A 27488-nucleotide genomic window follows, 5' to 3' on the forward strand; every position below is an offset into this window, starting at 1 on the left:
GAGCCAGCCAATCGGCGTTTCCCACAGTGCCTTGCGTGGAAGGGCAAGGAAGGCGAAGACGTGTCGGGTTTGCGGCTGTCTTGAAGGGACGCGCGCGATGGCGACTCCGGCGGGTTCAGGCGAGGCCGACGAGCTTTTCGACGTGAGGAACAACTTCTACATCGGGGCCTCGCAGGCGGCCATCAACGAGGCGCAGCGAGTGAAGGTGAGGCGGAGGCAGGGGCTGAGCGGGGTCTCGGGGTAAATTCTGAAAAATGAGCAAAGGAAGGCAGCACCCGTTGAATCACTGCCTGACACGAGTGTTTTCTACTCCTCCCTCTCCCACTTGGATATCCCCTCGCCAGTTTTTCCGACGTCGTGCTCCGTAACGGTATTAGACTACAGATCCCATCATCCTCAGCCAGATGATGTCCCTTGTAATGCAGTGAAGGCCTCAGGTTCAACCGGGGGGGCAATTAAATTGCAATTCTAGGATTATTTATATGCTGGGTCAAAGTACTGATTTTATATAGGCTGCATTGTATATGAAAATGTTAATCCAAGAGATGCTGCCTTCCCTGTATCTGTTTAGGGAAAGCAGCACCTGTTGAATCATTGCCAGTCACAAGTTCTCTCTCTCTCTTCCATTTGGATATTCTCTAGCAGCCTTTCCCAACTCCCTTTTCACCAGAAATGTAAGATGGCCATTCCCATCACCCCAATGAAATTATTTGTAGTCCAATGCGTTTGGACGCTCCCAGGCTTGGGTAGAGAGACATGAAGATTGCAGTTGTGGGCCAGAACAAAGAAGTGGTGCTTTCTGGGGCAAAGCACTTGTTCTGTGCAGATTGAATTTAGTCACTACAAGACTGGGAAAGAGATTTTGCACTTATGATGGACGGTTCAGCCTGTTGCTGCAGCAGCAGAAAAGTAAATTTCATGCTAAGCAGCATTAGGCAAAAGATGTTATCAAAGCTACCGGTATTGTAATGCCTTTGTTTGAATATATGATTCCACTGCAGTTGAACTGCTGGGTATGGTTTTATTCATTATGGTCCTGAATACCGTTGTACCGAAGATTATCAAGGAACCAGAGAATTTTCCGTAAACACACTATTCAGAAGTGAGGCCCAACTAATTCAGTGGGTTAACTTTTGAGTAAATGAGTATAGGATTACAACATTAATTTATCAAAAGGTAAATGAAGTCTGACTCCCCTTTCCCCAGAAGGGAACGGGTAATCTTAAACAGGGCCGCCGGGTGGCATTCTGCGGATGCAATAAGAGCAGAGAAGTACTGGCACTTTGCCGCTCTTACCGCCACAAGGTAGGCCTTAATCGCAGCTCTAGCTTGTGTTTGGTCGGGTTCGGCTTTTGTCTTCCTCCAGCGGTGCTCTAGGCCTCTCTTAACCCTCTTCATAACCCTCAGCAACTCCGTAAACCACGGGGAGTGCTGGGTTTGGGTGGGCAAGAGAGGCCCCACAGGTGCAATCCTGTCCAAGGCTCCGTCCGCCTCCCTATTCCAGGCAGCAGCCAGGGCCTCCGCTGGACTGTGCAGGAGAGACTCGGGTATAACCCCCAGCTCCCTCTGAAACCCAGCCGGGTCCATCAGTTGCCGGGGGCAGACCAATCGAATGGGTCCTGCCTCCCTGCGGAGGGGGCGGCACGAGAGTATCTCAAGGCCACAGGGCATGATCCGACCATGACAAAGGGGAAAGCTGTAATTCTCCCCTCAGATCATCTTGCCACTGCTCCGACAAGAAAACTAGGTCCAGGGTGAGGCCACTGTCTCTAGTCGGGTCCTGAATAATCTGGAACAGGCCCATGGCTGCCATGGTAGCCATGAACTCCAGGGCTGCTTCCGAGGCCGACCCCAGGGAAGGCAGATTGAAGTCCCCCAACACCATAAGCCTGGGGAACTCCACTGCCAAACCTGAGACGGCCTCCAGCAGCTCAGGCAGGGAGGTTGCCATGCAGCAGGGAGGCTGGTACAGTAGCAACACTCCCAACTGTTCTCGAGAACCCAGCTTGAAGAACAGGGTCTCACACCCGGCCACTTGTGGAGCAGGGCCCCTGACAGCCACTAGAGATTCTCGGATGACAACAGCCACCCCTCCTCCCCTGCCCTGAGGTCGCGGCTGATCCCAGACTCGAAACCCAGCCGGGCATATCTCCGAAAGAGCAACACCTCCTTCCATGCCCAGCAAGGTTTCAGTAATACACGCCATGTCTGCCCCCTCTTCTGTGATCAAGTCACATATGAGGGGGGCCTTCTTGTTTATTGACCTGGCGTTACAGAACAGCAGCCGAAAGTCAGGACAACCACGAGTCTGCTGTCCAGGACCCAGGTTCGAGCACAGAGGGCCAGAACACGCCACAGGTAACAAGCACCAGGGGCGTCTTCCTCTATGATGACCCGCCCTCTGGCTCCCGTCATATCGTCCCCTACCCGTCACCACCTCAATCACCTGCCCCGCCCTACAACCCCCGGGATCTCGAGGTCCATTAGCCCCCACTCCTGGGCTCCTAAGATCACTGGTTAAGGATAGGGACCCTTCCATTCGTTCACACAACCACACTGCAACTCAATCACAAGGCGACGGTGGGCCCCCCCAGTGCACCAGCTCACACTCTTGGCACTGGTAGAGCCCAACCACCGCCCACACTCAGAGTTATAAAAAACTATGCCTAGAGTGGAGGGGAAATTAGAGAGAACCTTAGTTCCATCTTCCTTAACAGGAGAATCAAAGGGGTTATTCAATGATATTGAACACTGAAGTAGTGATTTAAATGCCACTGAAGGTGGTGGCTGAGTTCACTCAATACACTGAGCAACAAACTATCCAACCGCATTTTAGCCAAGCATGTTATGCAAACATAGCCCGTGTGGTTCATTCACTGTTGTTTTGTACATCCAGTAAATGATATTAAACTATCACTCAGTTAGCCATGATCAGATGCATCATTACCTTAAAAGAAATACGTTGCTTCTTTTCACTTTGCAGTTTAACAATGCAATTTGCTACCAGTTATGTTATGATGGGTCCAGTTTCCTAAATTCTTCCTAAGATGAATTTGATTTAAATCACTACTCAGGCTCATCTTAATTCTACAATAATTTCTAATGAAATGCACTCATCGTTCTTCCATGTCTCAAGCAGTAGATTATGGCGCCCCCCAGGAGCTTAACCAGCGAAAGTTGAAGATATGAAAGAATTCTCAAGTGTGTTTACACAAGCGAAAGTGAGATATGCAGACAGTTCCCCAGGGAAAGCAGAAGCAGAAAACGGAAAGTTCAAAACAGCCGATTCAACGTGTAGGAAAATCTTCCAATTTAGTACAAAAATAATAACAGGGAGACAATTATTTACTCTCAGTCCTCCTTAATATTTGGATGGAAAACAAAGTCCAAAACTTAAAAAGAATTTTTAAAAAAATTGATCCCCAAAATAATGATAAGCACCAAGAGAACCCGCTTCTCCTTGCTGTAGAAGCCTCTCTTAGGGTACACGTACTTAAAAGAAATATAAATTGGGTGATTTACAAATGAGGTGGCTGGTCTTAGGGTCCCTTTAAGGCCACAGTGCGGCTTGGAAATGGTGATGTCCCCGCCTCCTGGCTGCTCTTACCAGTTGAGCGTGAACGCTGTTTGCAATCTTCTGGCTGCAAGCAGCCGTCCGGAAGACAGATGGGGTGATTCCAGGTGTTTTCCTTTTTCTGGAAAAACACTCCTGGGCTTCAGGAAAAACCTGCCTGAGCCCCAAAAAACGGCCATATTGTCAATTCTGCCTGCTGAGCCCGCAGGCACACCTGTTCAGTCCACCAGTCAGGTGAAAAACTATGTTTGAAGGGGTTTTTTTATGTTTGTTAAATGGGAGGGAGAATTGTTTTAGAGGGGAATGTTGCATTGAGAATTGAAATGCTGTATAGAAATAATGTTTATCATAGTTTAAATTGGAGTAAGAGATGGATATTGATTTATGTGTATCTTTGTTGTAGAAGGTCGGAAGTCACTCTGTAGTAGTTTTCTTTGTCATTTCACACCTTTTTAGTTTCCTTTTCTTTCTTTGCGGGTTTTTTGTTTCATGCTTTTTAGATTTTATTTATATGTTAAATTTTTTAATAAAGTTTCAATTAAGAAAAGAAGGTATCTAGAAATCACTGCATCCAGAATGTAGATCTTTTATAATTAAGTTGATAATGCAAGAAATTTGTTGGTCTTAAGGTGTTCTGAGGTTTTGGGGGGGGGTTGTGCTTTGTTGTGCGTATGTGTGTACTGTTATGGAAATAATGGGGTTTTTTTTTCTTCTTTTTAGCCATCCAGTCCGGAAAAAGAAATAGAGAGGGACATCTTCCTGTACCGTGCATACATTGCACAGGTAGGCCAGGCTCATCAAATGATTTGAGAAAGTGCAAAAATGGCAGCTGCCAGGTTTATCTGATCTTCTTTATGTGCACCTTGGACTGAAATGTGCAGTTTTGTGTTTTTGTGTGGCTTTCCTCACTGTTCAGTTTCAATCAGAATTTAACTCCCTGAAGGGGCTCATTATTAAAACTGACAATATCCTGAATCCTGTATTTGGTGACAGCAGCCTCCTTTGATTGCTAGCTATTAATCCAGATTCTAGGAGCTTCCTCCAGACCCCAGGTGGAGAATCTTTTGTTCTCGGGCTGCTGTTTGACTGCAGTTTCCATCAGCCCCAGGAGTTGGGGGTTAGAAACCATTGTCCACAGATTCCCTGTGAAGCAGAGATAGGGAAGCGTCAGGGAAGCTCATCTCTTGATTGATGTCAAGATAGCAACCTACAGAAACTGAGGGAGAGGTGTCATCCTAGCAGCCTGGGAGCAGTTTCAAGAGGGCCATGGCCAATTCACACTAAACCAGAATTTGTCTTGGCAGGAAATGATTGATGTGGCAGGATCTACAGCTCAGGCTGTGCCTGCTGACTTTTCTCCTATATGGGTATGATAAAATGACAAAGGCCCCTTTGGTGGTTGAGGACAGGTGGGCCACCTGCAACTTCTGAGTCCCCATTTAGATGCCTTGAAGCCCCATTGGCCATAATTTAATTTAATTTATTTCATTTCATTTAGATGCCTCCTGACTCCAAACAACTCTGGGCAGCTCACAATGTGGCTGAGAATACAGGTAGTCCTTGCTTAACAACCACAATTTTGACCGGAATTTTGGTTGCTAAGTGAAGTAGTCATTAAGCGAATCTGACCTGATTTTACAACCTTTTTGGGGGTGGTTGTTAAGCGAGTCGCCATGGGTGTTAAACGAACCACATGGTCATTAAGCAAATCACATGGTTCCATGCTGATTTTGCTTGCCAGAAGCTGGCTGGGAAAGTCGAAAATGGCGATCACGTGACCACGAGATGTACAACGGTCATAAATGCAGATCGGTTGCCAAGTGCCCAAATCGTGATCACGTGAATGCGGTGACAGTTGTAAGTGTGAGGACTGGTCATTAATCTGAACTGTCACTAAACAAATGATTGTTAAGCGAGGACTACCTTTAGACAGTTTCCTACCATGCTGAGGTGGGCAATACACAAAAACTGCTGTCTGAGTCCTGAAATTAAGATATGTACTAAAAAAAAAAAAAGAGGCTCCTTCAAACTGCCCCACCCACATTGTGACTGTCATCCTTTCCTGAAACGTGAAGTGCTGCCCTTGGACACCAAATACTTACCCAAGTCTGATTTACAGAGCCATTTAAACTGAGGGCTGGGTATGGATGTCTGCAGGGCATGGTCAGTAAAGTCAAGATGGCAAGGTGAAGATTCTATCATACCACCATGGCCCCCATCTTGACTTTTTTGACCATACCCTGCAGATGCCCCTGGAGCTAGGGATTTGGAGGTGGGGTGGGTGGTGTTCGTGGCTGCAATTGCTACGGTTGTTGGTTCCCCCTTAAAGAAGCCACACCTTTTCCTGGGCTTATGTGATGGCTGCACACTTTCAGGAATGCATACGTTACGGAGGTGCAAAAAGGGCATGACAAGGTGGTTTCGCCTTAATGCTCTTTAACTCAAACATGCAGTTAATTCCTGAGACTGCAAGGCTACTCTGCAAACTTCCTTAATGCCCAGAGAAAGATGCAGCTTCCTTAAGAAGGTACTTACAGTTGCAGGGAACTGGCAACACCCTTCTGGGGTCCCTTTCCTGCTTTGGATCCAAGTAGCTGCACATATCTCTTAGATGTTCCACATTGTTCTTCTCAGAATAGTCAGAGGAACAAGCCACAGCGTGTTTGGTTTTTTCCTAAGCCTCTTTCTCCAAGAAGCAGAAGGCTGTGGTCCTAGTTCACATGACATGCTGACAAACCAAAGGTGGAGTGTCCCATCATTTGTTAGTAGGAACCTTTGCAGCGGGAACAAGTGCAATTGAAACGTACATTTGCATTTTGGGTGCTTGCTCACTGTTAAGGCAACTTAAAGCTTAGCATTAAAGACTCCTTTTATCTTGCCTGCAACATTCAGTTTTGCTCTCGGTAGAAATGGGAATCTCTTTTTCCTCCTGCTTTGCGCAGCGCAAGTATGGCGTGGTGCTGGATGAAATCAAGCCCAGGGCTTGTCCGGAGCTCCAGGCCGTGCGGATGTTTGCTGAATATCTCTCCAAAGAGGACCAAAGGTGAGTCTGGGATTTGAGTGTTAACAATCTCCTGCAAGGAGAAATCTGTGTCCTCTTCCTAAATTCCTAAATTTAATTCCTAAATGTAGGAATTACATTTAGATTTTCCACCTTGGGATTTTTACAGGTTGTATATGCAAAGCATCTTTTGGCTCGCTAAATTGGATTCGCTGATTCTATGGAGAATAACAGACTGGAATTTTTTTTTTTTTTTTTTAAGTGGGTGCCCTAAATTATATTTGTATACACAAGGCAGGATATGTAGGGAAGACAACATTGGAAAGCATGCTTTAAAAATAATGGTATCGCCTTAGTAAAAGGTGAGGATTTCCTTGAATCAAGCTCAGCATTTGGTTACTACACGATACATCCAGGCGGTTCTCTTACAGGCTGGAGGGGACTGGGTCAGCTTTTTGAGATAGCCAAGGTGACTTGGTGCTGACTCCTGCCGTGGTATCGTCTTAGTGCTACTCCTTCACCTGCCCTGCCCAGCAGACTTAGTCCTTTCTACTAATAAAATGGCCATTAGGCACTTTAAAAATGAAGATACGCATTTCAAGCAGCTAGCCTCCTTCACAAGAATTGGAGGTTGCACATGTATGGGAATGCTTCAGAGGGGGAGGCGCATTTTCTGTTGCAGAACCTTTCCTTCCTTAAGAGGTAGGACTGTGCAATGCTTCAGATTTGATTTGGAAAAGGTACTTGAGAACATGTGAGAAAGCGAGTGTGGCAGCAGCTGCCTGAGGCTCATTAAAGCAGCCGTGTCTTTTTCCAAGCTCACCTAGGGAAAAAACCTCATCTTCTTCAGACTTTGGAAAGTTGCTGTTGCTGGCCAAACAGGCACGCTTAAATTTTAAAAACTCATCACCTGGCTTGATAGAAAGGTCCTCTCCTTTGCCTCTGCTTCCATCCTTGTCAAAAAGCAAATGCAGCCATTTGGGTCTTAAGAAAAATGCTGATGTCTGTGTAAGAATATTTATTTATAAGGTTGACCCCCAAGTCCCAGAATAGCGTATTTTTTTAATTCTCCAGAATTCTTCATCAGTTTCAATGGTAAACAAGACAAAAACAGGTGGAAGAAGCTGGCTTGGTTCAAAAAAAGAAATCTGGTTCACATATTGAATTGAACCATGGTTTCCCATCCATGCTTTATTGAATAAATGCCGATTGGCTGGATGGACACAACATGCCATGCCAGAACTGAAGAAATCATATTATGTTCAGCGTGACTGTGTGAACTTAACCTCTACAGCAGGAGGTTGCATTCATGTCTATCCAGCTTTATCAGGTGCTGCGATTTGTTTAGGTGGTCCCTCAGACTCTTAGAAGATTGTTAGCATAAATGAATAAACCACAGTGGTTAATCCCTCTCCTTAAAAAAAAAACAGGTACTCCCTATGAAACTTACACATATCTTCCATCTTTTAGGAAAGCACTGACTGCATGGGAGCAAATTAGAAATTAATAAGCTTTCCTAGGAACAAAGTCACTTGTGAGATGGGCGGTGTAGAAATATGAGAAATAAAAATAAACAAAGCAGAAGATAATTTTAAGTGGTGTGGTAAATAAGCAGGTGAGTCCAAGGCAAATTGAGTAGCTCTCCTGATGAATCAGAAAAGAAAGATAGGGCCCAGTCTTCCTTTTCTCCCTTCATCTGGGTAGCCAGAAATGAAATAATGAGATAATGGGATGCTTTTCTGGATTCTGCTCAGAGCAGCTTAGAATGATGTGTCAAGGATGTTCCATGCTTTTAATATTCCTGCTGCTGAACTTGTGGGAGGAAGTTTTGGCCTTTGAAAAGCTGCTCATAGAGAATCTGGATTATTCCCATTTTGGGGGACAATGAGGTTTCAGTAGAAGAGAATATCTAGCTCAGGGTTGAACTGTGGAGTCCTTGGTGTTCTCTGACCTTAGTTGTTTGCTTACAGACTCAACCATGCTTTCAACTGGGAAACTGAGCATCTTAGACCAAGCTAAATCCAAAAATGCTAGGGAATTCCTGGAAGCTTGGCACTCAGACAAGTCAGCCATCAACCAGCATGTAGAAGTAAACAAGATTTACATACCACTCAAAAGAGACAATAAAAAAGCTAAAAAAGGAAACAAAAAGACCAGAACACCTCCTTGCCAGCAATCAACACCCAGATAAGCAAAGATTAACACCAGGATTAACACCAGACGAACAATCAAGCAGTAAACAACAACCTAATCAAGGAACTCCCAAGGAGAGAGCAACACCCCCACTGACATTGTCAGAGCAAGCTACTATATATAAACAGGGAGCAAACCCCACTCCCTTCTAGCACTGAAGATGTTGCCTAGTCAGGCAACAAAATGTCTGCTAGCAAACAACCAAGCTCAGAAAGCACCAGGGACCCCACACAATGAGGTTTATTTGACCTTCCCCTTCTGTCTTTATAGGGATGCAATTGTGGCAGAGTCAGATAAGAAGATGGCCAAGAGCATGGAGGTCACTAACACCACCTTCCTGCTGATGGCAGCTTCAGTCTACTTCCATGACCAGAATCCTGATGCGGCACTCCGGGCCCTTCACCAGGGCGACAGCTTGGAGTGGTAAGCAGACTTGCCCCCTTGTCTTCTCAGATGCACCATGCACAAGCCTGTATCCCATCCTCGCTTCCCACCAGTGGCTTTAGAGTAATTGTGTCTCTGTAAAGAAGGACTTACAGCTCATCCCGTCAAAAGAAGTTAAGTTGAATCACAATCTATACATCCCGTTGTCCTAATCCTACATCCAGTTGGTAAGAAATGCTTTCTACTCTGCTTCAGGCAGCCTTATGTGCTCAAATAACGATACATTTCCCCATGGGGAGATTCTTTTTTTCCCCCTTCCTTTCCTTAATTTACTTTGTGAGTCATCTTTCTGCAAATTTAGTCCAGGTGATTAAACTACTGACTTATTAACAACTTGCTATAACACAAAAAGGTAAAGTCAGAGAAATAGAAATTACTAAGGCACAACAAGCCATGAACAGAGCCTCCCGTTGCTCGGTTGGTGCACAAGATAGATCTGTGCAAAGGCCCTGCTGGCTAGCCATGGCTCCCATCTGCTCCTTTAGCAAGAGCCACTAGTCCAGAAAGACCCCTTAGTTGCACACCAGCTCAGTCTAAGGGCGTGCAATCACCTGTGGCCCCCAGCTCTAAGGCCCTAAAACTGTTCTCTTTCTTCCTAGCATGGCCATGACCATCCAGATCCTACTAAAACTGGATCGTCTGGATTTGGCCCGGTAAGTTCCACAATCCGTCAGCATCACCCATCCTGCCTGTTTTAAAATATATTGACGAGAATTGAATTACTGTATTTTTTATCATTTTTAATAGTAATAATAATTTTTATTATTTATATGTATATGTGTAAGGGTGCTCAATCAATCAGATCTTTATTACAGTCAAAGACCAGCATAAGGAGGATGGGGTACTGTCAGTGAAAAGCATAGAAAATACATTAAAATCTAAAAAATAATATAGGGGTGTGTGTGTGTGTGTGTGTGTGTCACAAGAGTCTAAAACAAAAGAAAAAAATCTGAAAGGGGTAGGAGCATGAGACGGGTGTAGGGGAGCATAAAGTATCAGTACAGAACACTCTAGTGTGATGGATTAGATGCTCATTTAAAATTAGTTTATGGCACCAATCATCATCTGGTGAATTTTAAGCACTGCTGCGCAGAACCTGGCAATATTGTACATTGTAGCAGGGTTGGATAGTAACATATGGCTGCGAGAGCTGGACCATAAGGAAGGCTGAGAGAAGGAGGTTAGATGCTTTTGAGCTGTGGTGTTGGAGGAAAATTCTGAGAGTGCCTTGGACTGCCAGAAGATCCAACCAGTCCATCCTCCAGGAAATAAAGCCAGACTGCTCCCTTGAGGGAATGATATTAAAGGCGAAACTGAAATACTTTGGCCACACAATGAGAAGACAGGACACCCTGGAGAAGATGCTGATGCTAGGGAGAGTGGAGGGCAAAAGGAAGAGGGGCCGACCAAGGGCAAGGTGGACGGATGATATTCTAGAGGTGACGGACTCGTCCCTGGGGGAGCTGGGGGTGTTGACGACCGACAGGAAGCTCTGGCGTGGGCTGGTCCATGAAGTCACGAAGAGTCGGAAGCGACTGAACGAATAAACAACAAGCAGGGTTGGAATCCGACAGCAGCAGCAAGGTGTAAGATCGTCCTGAGCGCCCTGGGTATTTATGCAATAATGGTAGAATGAGGCTAGTTCAAATGTCTCTTTTTATCTATCTATCTATCTATCTATCTATCTATCTATCTATCTATCTATCTATCTATCTATCTATCTATCTATCTATCTATCAAATTTTTAAGACCGCCCATCTGCCCCCCACAAGGAGGGACTTTATAATACAGGCACTGGAAGAGCACATGGTCTGTTGTTTCTATGTGACCAGAGTCACAGGGGCCTTGTCTTTCTGGGTAAGGAGTCTTCCTGTATCAGCCTTCAAGGACAGCTGAGGGGAGGGCATGACGTGCCAGAGTAAAGACCCTCCAGTGGTTGGGTGCCTCGAGTTTAGTTAAGTATGTCACAGGGGAGGCAGGATACCTGCTGGATTCACTGGCGGGAAAGGTTGGGGTCCTGGCTAGATCCCCATGGCCCTCTGTGTCTGCTGCATGCTGTTCGGTGGGTGCTTTGCCCTGATCCTATCCCATGCTGAGGAGAAGACCTGGAGAGGAGCCAGGGATGAGATTTTTGTTGCCACTGCCTGTTTCCAGGTGGACTGAAAATCATCCCTCATGGGGGGGGCAAGGCCAAGGGTAGAAAGGGCTAATCTGAGCCAATAGTTGAATGTGGCGACCCACACCCTGGCCTCCACTTTCATGAGGCCTGCCTCTAGTCTCAAGGTGGCATTAGAGACATTTTGGGGCTTGAAGAGCCCATCTTAAAAATGTGGATTGCACAAGTTCTAATGGTGCAAAAGTGGAGATGGGGCCAGCTGAGCACCACGTAGAAGATGTGCTATTGGCTTGGCTTCGAATAATTGGAGTGCTGCAGGTATATAGTGGCCACCTCTCGACTTGAGGAATTTGAGAATGGCAGATGAGCTCCTCTGTGCAATTTCAGCAACGTGGTCCCCTTGGGCTTCCCTACTGCTGGCAGAATGAAGGACTACTCCCGGGCATTTGAAACATGAGACCCATTCAATCTTGTGGCCGCCTGTGCTCCAGGAGGGGCCTTTTGGCAAAGGCCACGATCTTAGTTTTCTGATAACTGAGTTCTAGCTGGTCTTCCCTGCAGTACTGTGTTAGTGCTCTCAGTGCTCTTTTAAGGCCAACGGGTGTCCTTGAGAGTATTGCTGCATCGTCCACATAGAGGAGAACAGGGATGTGTCTTCCAGCAAATTTTGGGGAGTGGAAGTTCTCGTTGCAGAGATGGCCCACCGTGGAGTTGATACAGAAATTGAATAGGAGAGGGGCCAGTACGCAGCCTTGCTTGACGCCTTTCTCAGTTCCAGTGGTCCTGGTGAGATGGCCCTGGGGGTTTCATCTTACTCTGAGTGAGGTTCCTTCACGAAGCATACGTATTAAATAAAGTAAACGTCAGTCAACTGAGGAGGCCTCCAGTTTTTCCCATAGCTTAGCTCGGGATATGGAATCAAAAGCTGCTTTGAAGTCTATGAAGGCCACATAAAGGGAAGTTGTGTTGTGGGAGGAGTGTTTTTCGATGAGGTGTGGGAGTACCAGGCCCTGATCGATGGTGGATCGGCCTTCCCTGAAGCTGGCTTGCTCCTCTGCAAGTATCTTTTCTTGTTCCAGCCAGTCCTGGAAGTTCCACTGTAGATGTCTTGCACAGAGTTTGCTGATCGTGTTGAGGAGGCTGCTGATCGCTCTGTAATTTGCAGGACCATCCTTTCCCCCTTTTTTATACAGTATATAGGGACAATGATTGCAAGCCCCCAATCCTTAGGGACTCGGCTGTAAGTGTCGATGCAGGTAAAAAGTGAGGCCAAGGTGGGGGTCCAGAAGTCCAAGTTGCTTTTAATGGCCTCTGGAGGGACTCGTTCCTCTCCTGGGGCCTCCCCTGGTCTTAACTGAGCAACAAGATCCTTGATCTCTGTCACTGTCACCGGTGCCCACATGGGCAGATTTTCTACAATTTGGCTAGGGCGTCTGCTTCCGACAGAGATGTCCATGTAGAGTTCCTGGAAGTATGCCTCCCAGGTCCCTGGGGGGACGTGACAGTCCACCACAGACAGACCATTTCTTTGGGAGCATGATGCGATATGCCAGAAGGTGGCTGAGTCACTGGATCTGACTGCTTGAATTTGACTGCTTCCCGTTGTTTCTCACGGCTTTCTGACACACAGTGCCAGCAGCTGTGTGTAATATCGCTTCTGCTGGAGGGGGTCCTGTGCAGCTGTCAGTGTAGTGTTGGATACATAAGCCTGGTAAGTGGCAGCAAGTGCTTTTTTTGGCATTAACACTCAGGTTAAACTGGTGAGCTGCTGAGCTTGCCAATCGGAAGGTTGGCAGTTTGAATCCGCGTGACGGGGTGAGCTCCCGTTGCTAGTCCCAGCTCCTGCCAACCTAGCAGTTCAAAAACATGCAAATGTGAGTAGATTAATAGGCACCGCTTCGGCAGGCAGGTAACGGCATTCTGTTTAGTCATGCTGGCCACATGACCACAGAAGTGTCTATGGACAAACGCCGGCTCTTCGGCTTTGAAACGGAGATGAGCACCGCCCCCTAGAGTCGGACACGACTGGACTTAATGTCAAGGGAAACCTTTACCTTTACCTAGTCAAACCATGCCTTGGAGTGGTGCTGTTGTTGCTTCAAGGGTGCACTGTTACTGCGGGTTAGATGCTGGCAGAGCTCTTGGGTGAGGGTGTTACAGTTCTCCGAGAAGGGTCAGGAGGGAGTGTGCCATGCGTGGAGGGTGTGGCCATTGGGGCCCAATCTAGCATTGAGGCCCCCTCCCAGGACTACAAATGCATTGGAATTCAGCAGTACAAGATCAGCAGCATCAGTTTCCAGTTCAGCCCACAAGGCTCTGATCTGGGGTTTCTGCCTCACTGGGGGCATGTAAGCATTTATTATCAACAAGGCACAGTGATTGACTTGGCATATGACTTGAGTGGGGGGAGGGGCCTTGATATGGCACATAGCGTAGTGGAGACTAGGATCCCCAAGCCCCCTTTCACTCTTCCGTGCTTTACCCCCACCCCCCGGTTCTGTCCCCATGGAGACAAGCGAAATCCATTTTACGTCAGTTCGGATGTCAGCAGTCCGTGTTTCCTGGATCAATATGATGTTGTGGCGGGAGAGGAAGTCAGTGAAGCAGGGATCTCTTGTGCACACCAACCACCCAGCCACATTGCAGGTTAGAAGGGCCCTAACCTTATGCTGGTCACTTGGATGTCAAGCAGATGCACTGAGAACCAGGAGCTGGGTGGGTAAATTTTGCAGGACTAGTGGCTTCCTCTTCAGCAAAGGATCGTTACCTTGTTGTGGTGCTGGAGCTTGAGCACCTCAATGATGCCATGAGCTAAACCGTGAAGGGCCACCCAAGACGGGAAGGTCATGACAGAGAGGTCAGACTAAATACGATCCCTGCGGAAGGTAATGGCAACCCACCCCAGTATTCTTGCCGTGAAAACTAAATGGATCAGTACAACCAGAGATATGTCGGTATACCATCGGAAGATGAGACCCCCAGGTCAGAAGATGGTCAAAATGCTACTGGGGAGGAACAGAGGATGAGTTCAACTAGCCCCAGACGTGATGACGCAGCTAGCTCAAAGCCGAAAGGACGGCTAGCGGCCGACGGTGCTGGTGGTGGACGGCGAATCCGATGTTCTAAGGATCAACACACCATTGGAACCTGGAATGTAAGATCTATGAGCCAGGGCAAATTGGATGAGATGTCAAGATTAAAGATAAGACATTTTGGGTGTCAGTGAACTGAAATGGACTGGAATGGGCCACTTCACATCAAATGACCACCAGATCTACTACTGTGGACAAGAGGAGCACAGAAGAAATGGAGTAGCCTTCATAATTAATAGTCAAGTGGCTAAAGCAGTGCTTGGATGATAGAATGATCTCAATTCGAATTCAGGGCAAGCCACCTAACATCACAGTGATCCAAATATACATCCCAACCACAGATGCTGAAGAAGCTGAGGTAGAGCAGTTCTATGAGGATCTGCAGCACCAACTGGGCAACACACCTAAAAGACATGTTATTTTCATCACAGGAGACTGGAATGCTAAGGTGGGCAGTCAAATGACACCTGGAATTACAGGTAAGCATGGCCTGGGAGAACAAAACGAAGCAGGACATAGGCTGATAGAATTTTGCCAAGACAACTCACTCTGCATAACAAACACTCTCTTCCAACAACCTAAGAGACGGCTTTATACATGGACTTCACCAGATGGACAACACCGAAATCAGATTGACTACATCCTTTGCAGCCAAAGGTGGTGGACATCTATACAGTCGGTAAAAACAAGACCTGGAGCTGACTGTAGTTCAGATCATGAACTTCTTCTTGCACAATTTAGGATCAGACTAAAGAGATTAGGGAAGAGCCACAGATCAGTTAGATATGAGCTCACTAATATTCCTAAGGAATATGCAGTGGAGGTGAAGAATCGATTTAAGGGACTGGACTTAGTAGATAGGGTCCCGGAAGAACTCTGGACAGACGTTCGCAACATTGTCCAGGAGGCGGCAACAAAATACATCCCAAAGAAAGAGAAAACCAAGAAGGCAAAATGGCTGTCTGCTGAGACACTAGAAGTAGCCCAAGAAAGAAGGAAAGCAAAAGGCAACAGTGATCGGGGGAGATATGCCCAATTAAATGCAAAATTCCAGAGGTTAGCCAGAAGAGATAAGGAATTATTTTTAAACAAGCAATGTGCGGAAGTGGAAGAAGACAATAGAATAGGAAGGACAAGAGACCTCTTCCAGAAAATTAGAAACATCGGAGGTAAATTCCAGGCCAAAATGGGTATGATCAAAAACAAAGATGGCAAGGACCTAACAGAAGAAGAAGAGATCAAGAAAAGGTGGCAAGAATATACAGAAGACCTGTATACGAAGGATAACAATATTTGATGGTGTGGTCAGTGAGCTAGAGCCAGACATCCTGAAGAGTGAGGTTGAGTGGGCCTTAAGAAGCATTGCTAATAACAAGGCAGCAGGAGACGACGGCATCCCAGCTGAACTGTTCAAAATCTTGCAAGATGATGCTGTCAAGGTAATGCATGCTATATGCCAGCAAATTTGGAAAACACAAGAATGGCCATCAGACTGGAAAAAATCAACTTATATCCCCATACCAAAAAAGGGAAACACTAAAGAATGTTCAAGCTATCGAACAGTGGCACTCATTTCACATGCCAGTAAGGTAATGCTCAAGATCCTGCAAGGTAGACTTCAGCAATTTCTGGAGCGAGAATTGCCAGATGTACAAGCTGGGTTTAGAAAAGGCAGAGGAACTAGAGACCAAACTGCCAATATCCGCTGGATAATGGAAAAAGCCAGGGAGTTTCAGAAAAACATCTATTTCTGTTTTATTGACTATTCTAAAGCCTTTGACTGTGTGGACCATAACAAATTGTGGCAAGTTCTTAGCGGTATGGGGATACCAAGTCATCTTGTCTGCCTCCTGAGGAATCTGTATAACGACCAAGTAGCAACAGTAAGAACAGACCACGGAACAACGGACCGGTTTAAGATTGAGAAAGGAGTACGGCAGGGCTGTATACTCTCACCCTACCTATTCAACTTGTACGCAGAACACATCATGCGACATGCTGGGCTTGAGGAATCCAAGGCTGGAGTTAAAATCACTGGAAGAAACATTAACAATCTCAGATATGCAGATGATACCACTTTGATGGCTGAAAGCGAAGCGGAACTGAGGAGCCTTATGATGAAGGTGAAAGAAGAAAGTGCAAAAGCTGGCTTGCAGCTAAACCTCAAAAAAACCCCTATTATGGCAACCAGCTTGATTGATAACTGGCAAAGAGAGGGAGAAAATGTAGAAGCAGTGAAAGACTTTGTATTTCTAGGTGCAAAGATTACTGCAGATGCTGACTGCAGTCAGGAAATCAGAAGACGCTTAATCCTTGGGAGAAGAGCAATGACCAATCTCGATAAAATAGTTAAGAGCAGAGACATCACACTGACAACAAAGGCCCGCATAGTTAAAGCAATGGTGTTCCCCGTAGTAACATATGGCTGCGAGAGCTGGACCGTAAGGAAGGCTGAGTGAAGGAAGATCGATGCTTTTGAACTGTGGTGTTGGAGGAAAATTCTGAGAGTGCCTCAGACTGCAAGAAGATCAAACCAGTCCATCCTCCAGGAAATAAAGCCAGACTGCTCACTGTAGGGAATGATATTAAAGGCAAAACTGAAATACTTTGGCCACATAATGAGAAGACAGGACACCCTGGAGAAGATGCTGATGCTAGGGAGAGTGGAAGGCAAAAGGAAGAGGGGCCGACCAAGGGCAAGGTGGATGGATGATATTCTAGAGGTGATGGACTCGTCCCTGGGGGAGCTGGGGGTGTCGACGACCGACAGGAAGCTCTGGCGTGGGCTGGTCCATGAAGTCACGAAGAGTCGGAAGCGACTGAACGATTAAACAACCATAACAAGTGGCTTCCTGTTGTTTGTTTGTTGAGATGGGTGTAATTTTGTCTCCCTCCGTGGGGGGGTGGGAAGTGGGGTACCCTCAAGTTCCTGCTCTCCCTTCTCTGCCCTCTATTTATCCGTCAAGCCTCTGTTCTTGTTAGGGGGCAGGGTGGCTTGTACTTCTGGCAGAGGAAGAATCAGTGCAGCGTGGGCAGCAAAATGTGGATCCCTGGCAAGCAGAGATCCCAACACTTTGATAGGGGGAGCATCCCTTCTCTTGTCGAGTGAAAGAGGAGGGAAGCTGGTTCTCCTGTGAACCAGGCTCCTGCAGTATCAGGGGAGGCCCCTCAGATTTGGAAGCAGATGAGGCTATAAAAGTGAAGAAATGAAAGATGGTTTCCGGTTTCTCCAGTACAGGTATAAATACAATCTGAGATATAATCTCTTACCTGTAATTAGACCATATTAACATTGTTTCTTTCAAAGCAAACCGTTTAGTCACTAAAGCCCATAATTAAAGCTTCATTTTTTTCCATCACACGCAAGTAGTCTAAAAGTAGTTGCCAAGTGGCGATGAATCCGGAGACAGTATTCTCTCTTATTAGAGCTGTTAGCTTTGCCATTTGGGCCAAATCCGTTAGTTTAGTAATCCAGTCTTCCACTGTAGGTATTTGTGGATCTTTCCATCGTTGTGCGTATAGAAGCCTTGCAGCTGTAATCATATTTTCCATGTTTTCCAAGTTCCATGTTGCTTCTCTAACTCCTTCCCCATCAAACCCAAGAGAAACATTTCTGGGGTTGGTTTTTTTGTATGCTCACTTTGAGAATCTTTTGTACAATATTTGTTCTTTAGCTATCCTTTCTTGCTTTTCGATATTTTTTATATCGTATTGCAACTATATATGTTGAAACTGAATAAAGTTCTTAATAAAATAAAAAAGATTTAGTAGCATATGAGGGTATACCTCCAAATTGGGTTCCTGTAGTGCTTGGTTGAGGTTTGTTTTGTTTGCAAGGCAAATCTCTATTTATTTATTTTTATTTTTATTTTTCAAATTTCTGTCACTGCCCATCTCCCCCACAAGGGGGACTCCGGGCGGTTTACAATAAAATTGACAATTAAAACCATAAAACGCATACAATTGTTGTTGTTTATTCGTTCAGTCGTTTCCGACTCTTCGTGACTTCATGGACCAGCCCACGCCAGAGCTTCCTGTCGGTCGTCAACACCCCCAGCTCCCCCAGGGACGAGTCTGTCACCTCTAGAATATCATCCATCCACCTTGCCCTTGGTCAGCCCCTCTTCCTTTTGCCCTCCACTCTCCCTAGCATCAGCATCTTCTCCAGGGATGGAGATGCTCCAGATGCTCTCCAAGATGCATCAGCATCTTCTCATTATGTGGCCAAAGTACCTCAGTTTTGCAATACAAACGACCAATATTAATAGAGAATAGATATAAAATCCAAGTAGCATTTGGGTGCCAGCACTTGGGGTTGCCTTGGTCCCCATAGGGGACCCCCCACCCCAATATTGCTGGTGTGGCGCTCTCGGAGGCATCGCTGTCAGTATTAGATGGTTTAGAGAGGGAGCTCGGTGGGGCAGGTGTATTAAGTTGGTGCATCTCCCCTATCTGCCTTGAGTTATTTACAAAAATAATAAGGGCGGGATTTAAGTAAATATATAAATAAATAAATATCCCTACCAGCACTGGGAGGGCTCGCCAGAATTGCTGTTCTGACGTCTGCTGATTTTTTTCCTCGGATGTATGAGTTCTGTGTTTATAGATTTTACTTCTTCCCTCCAAGTTGTGGGATGGCTGGCCAAATTACGACTCTTATCTGCAGGGCCATGGCCATTTGTCACTTTCCCAGTGAGGAGGTCGGGGACTAATTCATCCTTAAAAGCTCTGACGGTTTGAATATGGTCAGCCTGCCATAGGAACTTGCTGATTTGTGTGAGTCTGGTGGGGAGAGATGGCTGGCTGAAAGTCAGGAGTGTAGGCTTAACGTTTCTTTGGCTGGGTAAATAAGGAAAAAGTTTCAAATCAATCGTTCTGTTTTGGCAGTTTAGGAGCTGAGATAGGGAGGTCACAAAGGGTTTGCGGCTGCTCCACCTGCGGAAGTTTTGGTGGATTTCTAGGGGGAATTGCTTTTTTCTGTAGCACATGACGGTGGCTGGCTGTAGCAACTGCTTCTGGATGCCCCATTGACTTGGGAGACAGGCTATCGGAGTGCCCACATGGCCAGCTCCTGCTGCCATTTTAACCCCGATTGCCATGGAGCAGCCTTTTTCAGTGTGAAGTTGCTTGAAGTTGAAATAATTTTTTAAATCAATCGTGATCTGCCAGTACAAAATAAGGCGGCTTCTGCTGTCCCATGAGTTGTCTGCCATGTGACATTCACCCTGAACCCTGCAGAGAGACCAGCAAGAGACCTGGGGTGCTTTTTCCACTCACGTGCCCCCCTCTACTTTCCTCCCTCTCTTCAGAAAAGAGCTTAAGAAGATGCAGGAGCAAGATGAGGACTCAACGCTGACGCAGCTGGCAACTGCGTGGGTGAACCTGGCAATGGTGGGTGCCATCCACTGCAGTCGGGCACTAAGGGGAGGCTAGATGTAGCAGGGGTGAAGTCAAGCAACTTTCAGGCATCTGGGGAACCTAAATGGTGGAACGGAAGCTCCCAGAATTCCCACAGATAGGCCACGCTAGCCAAGAATCCTGGGAGATGCAGTCCCAAGTTATCAGGAAGTTGGGGCTGGCAGTTTACCATTGTTATGCTGGGTACAAATAGCCAATAGAATTTTTTTTCTATTGGGGGGAAGAAACAGCTCTGCCCGAAATGGGTTGTGATGAGCTATGGCTGGGGAATTCTGGGAGTTGAAGTCTACATACCCTAAACTTGCCAAGTTTGAAAAACACTGAGCTGTGGTGAGATAGCCAACAAACCTCTTCCTTTGGCCTTTCACTCCAATCTCAGGGTCAATTTAATGCATTTGTAAAAGTTCCAGAAAGGTATGGAGACAATGGCTGCTCCCTTTCCCCTTTCCCCTCCCCCCAGCAGCTCCCACCCATTCAGAGGTGCTGTTTAGAGTGATGATCCTATTGGATCAGACCAAATTTCTGCCTGTCTCCCACCAGTAGCCAGTAAGTTGCTTGGAAAGGCCCTGATGCCTGCAGGGGTTGGCAGTGAACTTTCTGCTTCCGATGGGCTGGTAAGCGCTGCTGTTTGCTGAGATGCAAAAACCACCAGATGAGGTGGGTTCAGAAGAGAGATTAGACAAGTTAACCTCCCTTCTGAATCCATCTGAGCTGATAATATTTGCATCTCAGCTCTTGGTGAATTCCACAATTGCAAAGTGGCTCTAGTGACAATGCCCCTCTCTTTTCTTGGCTGGATGCTTGACCAATTCTCTGGTTAGAAGGGATCTCAGAGGTCATTTAGTACAATTCCCACTGGAACATCTCTGACGGATGACCATCCAGACTCTGAAGGAAAACGCACCAGGCTTCCCAATCCTAGCGACTTCAAGAATTGTGAACTTCAACTCCCAGAAATCCCTGGACATCAAGGCCATTGCTGAGAATTCTGGGAGTTGAAGTCCACATACCTGAGAGTCAACAAGGTGGGGAAGCATACTCTAGTCCACCATCATTCTCCTCCAGCTGATGGTGGCTCTCCCAACAGAAGTATTTTCGTGTTAAGTGATAATCCTGAAATGGTTTAAATCCTCAGCACTGAACTTATGGGGAAGGAGGGCTTTCTGAGGCACTAAACCCTCACCCTGAATACAGGTAGTCCTCAGCTTACAACCACAATTGGGACCAGAACTTTTGTTGCTAAGTGAGTTGTGCCTGATTTTACGACCTTTTTGCCGCAGCCGTTAAGTGAATCACTGCAGCCATTAAATGAATCACATGGTCGTTAAGCAAATCTGGCTTCCCCCATTGATTTTGCTTGTCAGAAACCAGCTGGGAAGGTCTCAAATGGCGACCACATGAGCCTGGGATGCTGCTATTGCTGTGAATACATGCTGGTTGCCAAGCACCTGAATTTTGATCACATCACCGCAGGGATGCCATGACGCTCATAAGTGCGAGGAGCAGTCACAATTCACTTTTTTCAGCACCATCGTAACTTTGAACGGTTGCTAAATGAATGGTCGTAAGTCAAGGACTACCTGTATGCATGTAGACCGAATGTTTAAAATAGCGTTGTTCCTCTCCTTAAAATTTCCTGATGTCTTGCTCTGCAGGGTGGTGAAAAATTGCAAGATGCTTATTACATCTTCCAGGAGATGTCAGAGAAGTGGTCACCCACGCTGCTGCTCCTGAATGGCCAAGCTGCCTGCTACATGGCTCAGGGCAAGTGGGAAGATGCCGAAGGGGTGCTCCAGGAGGCTCTCGACAAGGTGGGCCTTTCCCCAGAAACTGGGCTGAAAAGCCATCCTATCCAAGTCAGGGGGTGGGATGGGAGTCTAGGCATCCATTACAAACTGCAGCGGCATCGAAGTTCCAACAGATGCACCCAATTTTTAGAAAAAATCAGGAATCCAAGAATAGGTGCTAGAAAGGGCAACAAGGATCATCAGAAGATTGAAAAGTCAGCTTACAGGGAATGCTGGAGGGAAATGAGTATGCTTATTTTTTCTTTATTTCCTTATTTTTCTTTTATTGATTGAGTGCAAAAAGAAAAAAATGAGCAGACATACTGTGCAGGGCCTGTAGTTGCAGATACATGTGATTGACAGTGCTTTTCAAGCATCAAAAAGGGTATTGCTCCAAAGATCGAGATGTCTTCTCTTACCCTTCAAGAGTGCAAGATGTCAAATAAGGGATTTAAATCAGTGTTTCTCAACCTCAACAACTTTAAGATGTGGAGTCTTCAACTCCCAGAGTTCCTCAGCCTGGGAGGGATTCTGGGAGTTGAAGACCACACATCTTAAAGTTGCTGAGGTTGAGAAACGCTGATTTAAATCAAAGAAGGCAGATTCCAATTGAGCAGTAGAAAAAAAATCCTAAGGATAAGTGCAGTTCAATAACGGAAACAAGCTTTGAAGGAGGTGGCGAGTTCCCCATTGCTTTGATGCGTTCAAGCAGAGGCTGGGCAGCTGTCTGGCAGGGATGCTTAAATTTGGATTCCTGCCCTGAGTAGGACTTCATGGCTGAAACAATCCCCTTCCATTCCTAGGGTTCTGGGAGTTTCAAATTAGGAGGCTTTTGGGTAATTACAAGCTATCTGACACAAGGACAATTTATTCTACTGGAATAAATCCTAGGCTAGGTGGATCAGTGGCTAATTCAGTTTCTGCACATCACTCGTCTGAAAAATAAAATAATTGATTCCTTCTTGGCCTGTCTGGTTGAATCTCACTACCAGGTTCTGGGAGATAATTTCTCCGCTCTGGGCCCTCCAAGAATCACTTTCAGTCAGGACAGAGCAGTGTTTCTCAACCTTGGCCACTTTAAGATGTGTGGACTTCAACTCCCATGCTAGCTGGGGAATTCTGGGAGTTGAAGTCCACACATCTTAAAGTGGCCAGGGTTGAGAAACCCTGGACAGAGAGTCCTCAGCTACACTGATGAAGCAACTTTGTCTAGAAGAACATGGCATATTCTGTTCCTATTCAGTGCTGATTTTTGTGCTTCTCTCCTCCCTGCAGGACAGCAGCCATCCTGAGACTCTGATCAACTTTGTGGTCCTCTCACAACACCTGGGGAAACCCCCAGAGGTAAGCTCTATCTGCTTGCCTCTAGGGGAGGAAAAAAAAAAGAATTTCAACTCTTTTGGCCATATCTGCAGCCATCTCCCTCCGTGGCCAGTATCAAAGTTCAAAGAGCTTGAATTATCTTTTATCACTTCAGCCCAACCATTTCGGGAAAGTTTCCAGATTCAGTCTGCACCTTCTCCTTGTACAGACCAGGGGTGGCCTACTTTCAGTCCCCAGTTCTCTCTTCTATACTGCAAAAGAGTACTTGCGACTAACAATGAAAAACAATTGTGCAAGGAAAAAAAGCCAAATAAGATTGCAATACACCATTTTAAAAAAAAGACCTGCCACCCCCAAATGAGAAACCATGGCCATGCATGTGGTGTGACCCGGTTAGTCTTGCATCATGGTTCCTGGTCTGATCTATCTTCTTCCCCCAAATGTTACATGTGTTCCTAAGCTCTACTTAGAGGAGATGAATGTTCTGATACAACGTAAACCAGGATTCTGAATCTCTCCTTCAATCAGTGACTGACTTCTGCCTCTTCAGGGTAACTGTAAGCCAGGGCTGGGCCCCCAAATCCTCCCCTACCCCAGATGGCTGGATCTAACATGTTTTCGCCTTTTTCAGGGTTTGGAGAGCAGGGCAAAATTGCTTTCCTTAAAATCCAATAAAACGGATTATGTTTCCATGAGTGGAAAAGCTAAGGGACAGGACAAGTACATAAACTTCAGCAGGGATTGAGCACCGTTTCCCCCCTTAAAACCTCCCCCCAAACCTGCAAACTGGACCAAGAACCTCAGGGATCAGAACACCACAGTCCCCAGGCAGAGCACGAAAATAAAATTCACCCTGCTTACTCAAAGGAGCCATTAAATTCTTGTTAACCCACACCACTACACCCTCAGCACCCAGTGGGCATTCAGATCAAGCCGATTTCTTTCTCTGCATTGGGGTATCTTTCCAGTCCTACTGGGTTTCTTTTTGCAAGATTTTTATTCAAGAGAGTCATCTGGCTGGATGGCTTTAAGCCAGTGTTTCTCAACCTTGGTGACTTTAAGATGTGTGGACTTCAACTCCCAGAATCCCCCAGCCAGCCATGCTGGCTGGGGGATTCTGGGAGTTGAAGTCCACACATCTTAAAGTAGCCAAGGTTGAAAAACACTGCTTTAAGCCATCCGTCTGGAGAGCCACCTATCCAGATTACTTTTAGTGGATGAATGGAATTAAACTTAAACTTAAAACTTTTAAACTTAAAACTTCTAAACTGAAACTCAAAACTTAAAACTAAATTAAAACAGAATTGAATTAAGGCCTTAAATGACTCCTTCCACTTCTAGGATTCTCAGATCTAAGAGTTGCTTGTTAAAGGTAATTAATTGCAGCCATGTCCTTGATGAGTTTGGCTCCTCTCTCCACTGCCATTTTTGGCACGGGGGAGTGGGAACTGGCTGTTTCTCCCCCTTGCTGGGGCCCTGGCCCTCCCTTTTCCCCTTGACTCCTCTTTCCCCTGGCAGCTGGTGCACATTCAGCCAGCTGTTGCAAAGGAAACTGCCGGGGACATTTCTTCCTCAGCGCTTGGCCCCGCTTCTGCAGCCAGGGAGCCGATCTCCACCCCTGCCCCTCTTCTTCCAAATCCATTGTGTATTTCTGGGCAGCGCTCCTGGGATCCTTCCTCGCACGGCCATGTCTGTTGGGATTCCATTGCGTGGGAATGGTCAGAGGTCACCCAGTTCTCAACCAGTCTCCCGCTGACACGGAAGACTGGCCCGCAGTTCCCATTCCATGGATCTGCTCTCCCCCTGCTCACGGGACTTTCTTTTTTGTTGTTTCTGTTGTTCAGCGCTTTGGTCCTGTCCCTTCTTCTTTTAGGTGACAAACCGCTACCTGTCGCAGCTCAAGGATGCCCATAAAAACCATCCGTTCATAAAGGAGTATCAAGCTAAGGTAATACATTCTTCTCTCTTGCTTTGCCTTCTGCTTGATAGATACTTTTTAAAAAGGCATTTTTGTTGTTTTCCAAGCATTGCAGATTGTGAGACCCTACATATGATGCCATAAAAGCAGTGTTTTTGACAGGCTCAAGTCTAAGTAACCTTGGGAATAAGTGAAATAATGGTTCCCTCTTCACAGAGTGCATTCCTGCACGAGTCCAGTTCTGGGGGTTGCTCAGGCAGCAAAGAAGCAATAAGCAGTGTGTATCCCCCGCCCCTTTCTTTTTTTTTTTACTTAGGCAAGCCCTTTTTTCCCAGGCCTTGGGCTAGAGTGAGCCTGATTTGTGAGTTGGTGGTTGTTTTTCTCTGGATGTTTTCTTGCATGGGTGGCTTTCTTTTAAACTTTGTATATTGCACACCCCGCTGAGTCATCATCCAGCTGGGCAGCTTGCAAATGTAACAAATGAGTGAGTGGGTGAGCCAGCGAATCAATGAATGAATAGCCTTTCTGCCATGCATGCCCACAAGAGTTGAACAGTCCAGTTGCAAGGAAGCTCAGCAGAATCCTTGGCTCCCCCCACCCCCCCGGTGGAGGTTCCTTGGACTTCTGGATCACGCAGAAATACAATGGACAATCCCTTTTGTAGAGGGGTACTTTGGTTATTATCACATTATTATTGGACTGACATCACAATCTTGGCAGATCTCCATCCCAGAATGATGAGCTGGAAGCAACCTCGAGGGTCATCTAGGCCAGGGTTTCTCAACCTCAGCCACTTTAAGATGGGTGGACTTCAACCCCCAGAATTCCCCAGCCAGCATGCTGGGAGTTGAAGTCCACCCGTCTTAAAGTCGGTCAGGTTCAGAAACACTGATCTAGGCCAACACCTGATCTGTGAAGGAATTCACCAAATCATCCCTGACAGGAGGCCATCCAGGCCGTTTGAAAACCACCCTTGGGGTGGGTGTCCCCCACTGTTCTAGGTAGTTTGTTCCACTGCTAAACAGCTCTTCCCCTCAGGAATTTCCTCCTGAGATTTAGCCCGAATCCCCTTTCTTTTCAGTGCAACCCCCTGGGCTTTGTCTTGCCTTCAGTAAGGGCATCCTTTCAGGTATTTATAGATTCCTCTCATGCCTCTTCCCGTTTGCAAACTCAACACATCAGGCATTACGTTTTTCTCCTCCCAAAGCTCCAACTTTTCTATGTCCCTTTTAAGGCATCGTGCCCAGAACCGGACACAGCACTCTGACTGCGAAGTAACCAGTGCAGATCTCGGGGTGGAAGGGGGGAGCGGGACTGTTAACGTCCTTTGACCAGGACACACACCTACTGTAAATGCACCCCAGGATTGTATTGGCCTTTTCAGCCGCTGCATTGTGGATTTATTTCTCCCTTTAGAATGAAAACTTTCCTCTCTCCTTCTTTGTGTTTAAAGGAGAATGACTTTGACCGCCTGGCCTTACAGTATGCTCCCTGTGCATGATACCTCAAGCCTACAGCATCTCCTGAAGTTGGATTCTGCCCAAGCGTCTTGCAGGAATCACCCTCTCTGCCCTTGTACAAGCTGGACATTGCCAAGTTGGCAACAGGCAGCAAAACAATCCTTTTTTTCCACTGCCGTTCCTCCAGTATCTTTGGACTCTTGTTATAAGCAAACGTAGGGTGGAATAGAGACTTGGAAATGCCAGACCTTTCAACATTCCCAATAAATCCTCCATTAGGTTTGCCTGCAAGACAGTTTCCAATTTGAAAATATTAACTACTTTTGTATCAGATTATTGATCCAATGAGCCTGTTCCTCCTCCAAGTGGCTCCCCAAAATCTCTGTTGAGGAAGAAGCCTTCCCATAGCTCTTTCCTGCATTCTTTTCACAGACAAGGTTGCGAGTTGAGCGTAGGGCCTTTTCAGGACACGCCTGATCCTCCCTGGGTATTTTAAGTACCTTTCTTTTTCTCTCATTTGTAATCAAAGCACAGGATTAACCAGCAGTTCCTTTGTAGTGAAAAAAAGTGTGATTTTGCTGCTTTCTTAAGATGATGGAAGTTGTAGTCCAAACTGTCTTGGGGAAGTTTGTCCTCAATTTCTCTTGTAAGTCAGGTAATGGCACATGCAGGGTTAAAATTCAAGAGTGGCTGGGCTTGCATGATAATCCTGGTTAGCTGAACCATGGTGAGAGTTTGCGAACCCTTTAGAACTATCCATCATCCTGCAGCACCAAGATTCACAACATAATCTAAATTTCTATTAATCGGTAGAGAGACTTTGTTAAATAAGGAACACCCAAAACACTGGACTTTGTCATCTCTTTATTGAAGGATTTACAAACTTCCTCTCACCAGGATTACTTCTGGGGGGCTGCATGACATAAATTGCTCACACAGGTTTGATTCCCATGACACGCTGGACTAAAACGTGGTTGGCTGCTTTGCAATTCGGTGTGTTGTGTGAACCTGGGCAGCCACTGTCTGAGTTCACACATTCTGCTAGCCCACAATATGGTCTGTTTGGATTAATGGCGTGGGTGCATTCAGCCATTTTGGCTTGTAAGCCCTGGTTTACAGCTTAACATGTGACTTTAGCCAATTGAAGTTATTAAAACTATTA

At 46.2% G+C, this 27488-nt stretch overlaps 1 protein-coding gene across 1 annotated transcript; it reads left to right on the forward strand.

Annotated features, from left to right (window-relative positions):
* Positions 1–12: 12 nt before the first annotated feature.
* Positions 13–27172, forward strand: COPE (COPI coat complex subunit epsilon). The gene is made up of 10 exons (XM_063290844.1): positions 13–205; positions 4295–4357; positions 6517–6617; positions 9039–9191; positions 9812–9865; positions 19730–19811; positions 21494–21649; positions 22901–22969; positions 24822–24896; positions 26320–27172. The coding sequence occupies exons 1-10, from the start codon at positions 98–100 to the stop codon at positions 26365–26367; spliced, it is 909 nt and encodes a 302-aa protein (XP_063146914.1). The 5' UTR covers positions 13–97; the 3' UTR covers positions 26368–27172.
* Positions 27173–27488: the final 316 nt, after the last annotated feature.

This window comes from Candoia aspera, chromosome 1, assembly GCF_035149785.1.
Source record: "Candoia aspera isolate rCanAsp1 chromosome 1, rCanAsp1.hap2, whole genome shotgun sequence".
NCBI classification, from domain to species: Eukaryota; Metazoa; Chordata; class Lepidosauria; order Squamata; family Boidae; genus Candoia; species Candoia aspera.

What these genes read in the sequence shown, in the direction of transcription:
- COPE (XM_063290844.1), top strand. Translation starts at nt 98, where the DNA reads ATGGCGACTCCGGCGGGTTCAGGCGAGGCCGACGAGCTTTTCGACGTG. An exon ending in CGTGGGTGAACCTGGCAATG is followed by an intron (nt 19,812 to 21,493) that starts GTGGGTGCCATC and finishes CTTGCTCTGCAG; the next exon opens with GGTGGTGAAAAATTGCAAGA. An exon ending in TAAAGGAGTATCAAGCTAAG is followed by an intron (nt 24,897 to 26,319) that starts GTAATACATTCT and finishes TTGTGTTTAAAG; the next exon opens with GAGAATGACTTTGACCGCCT.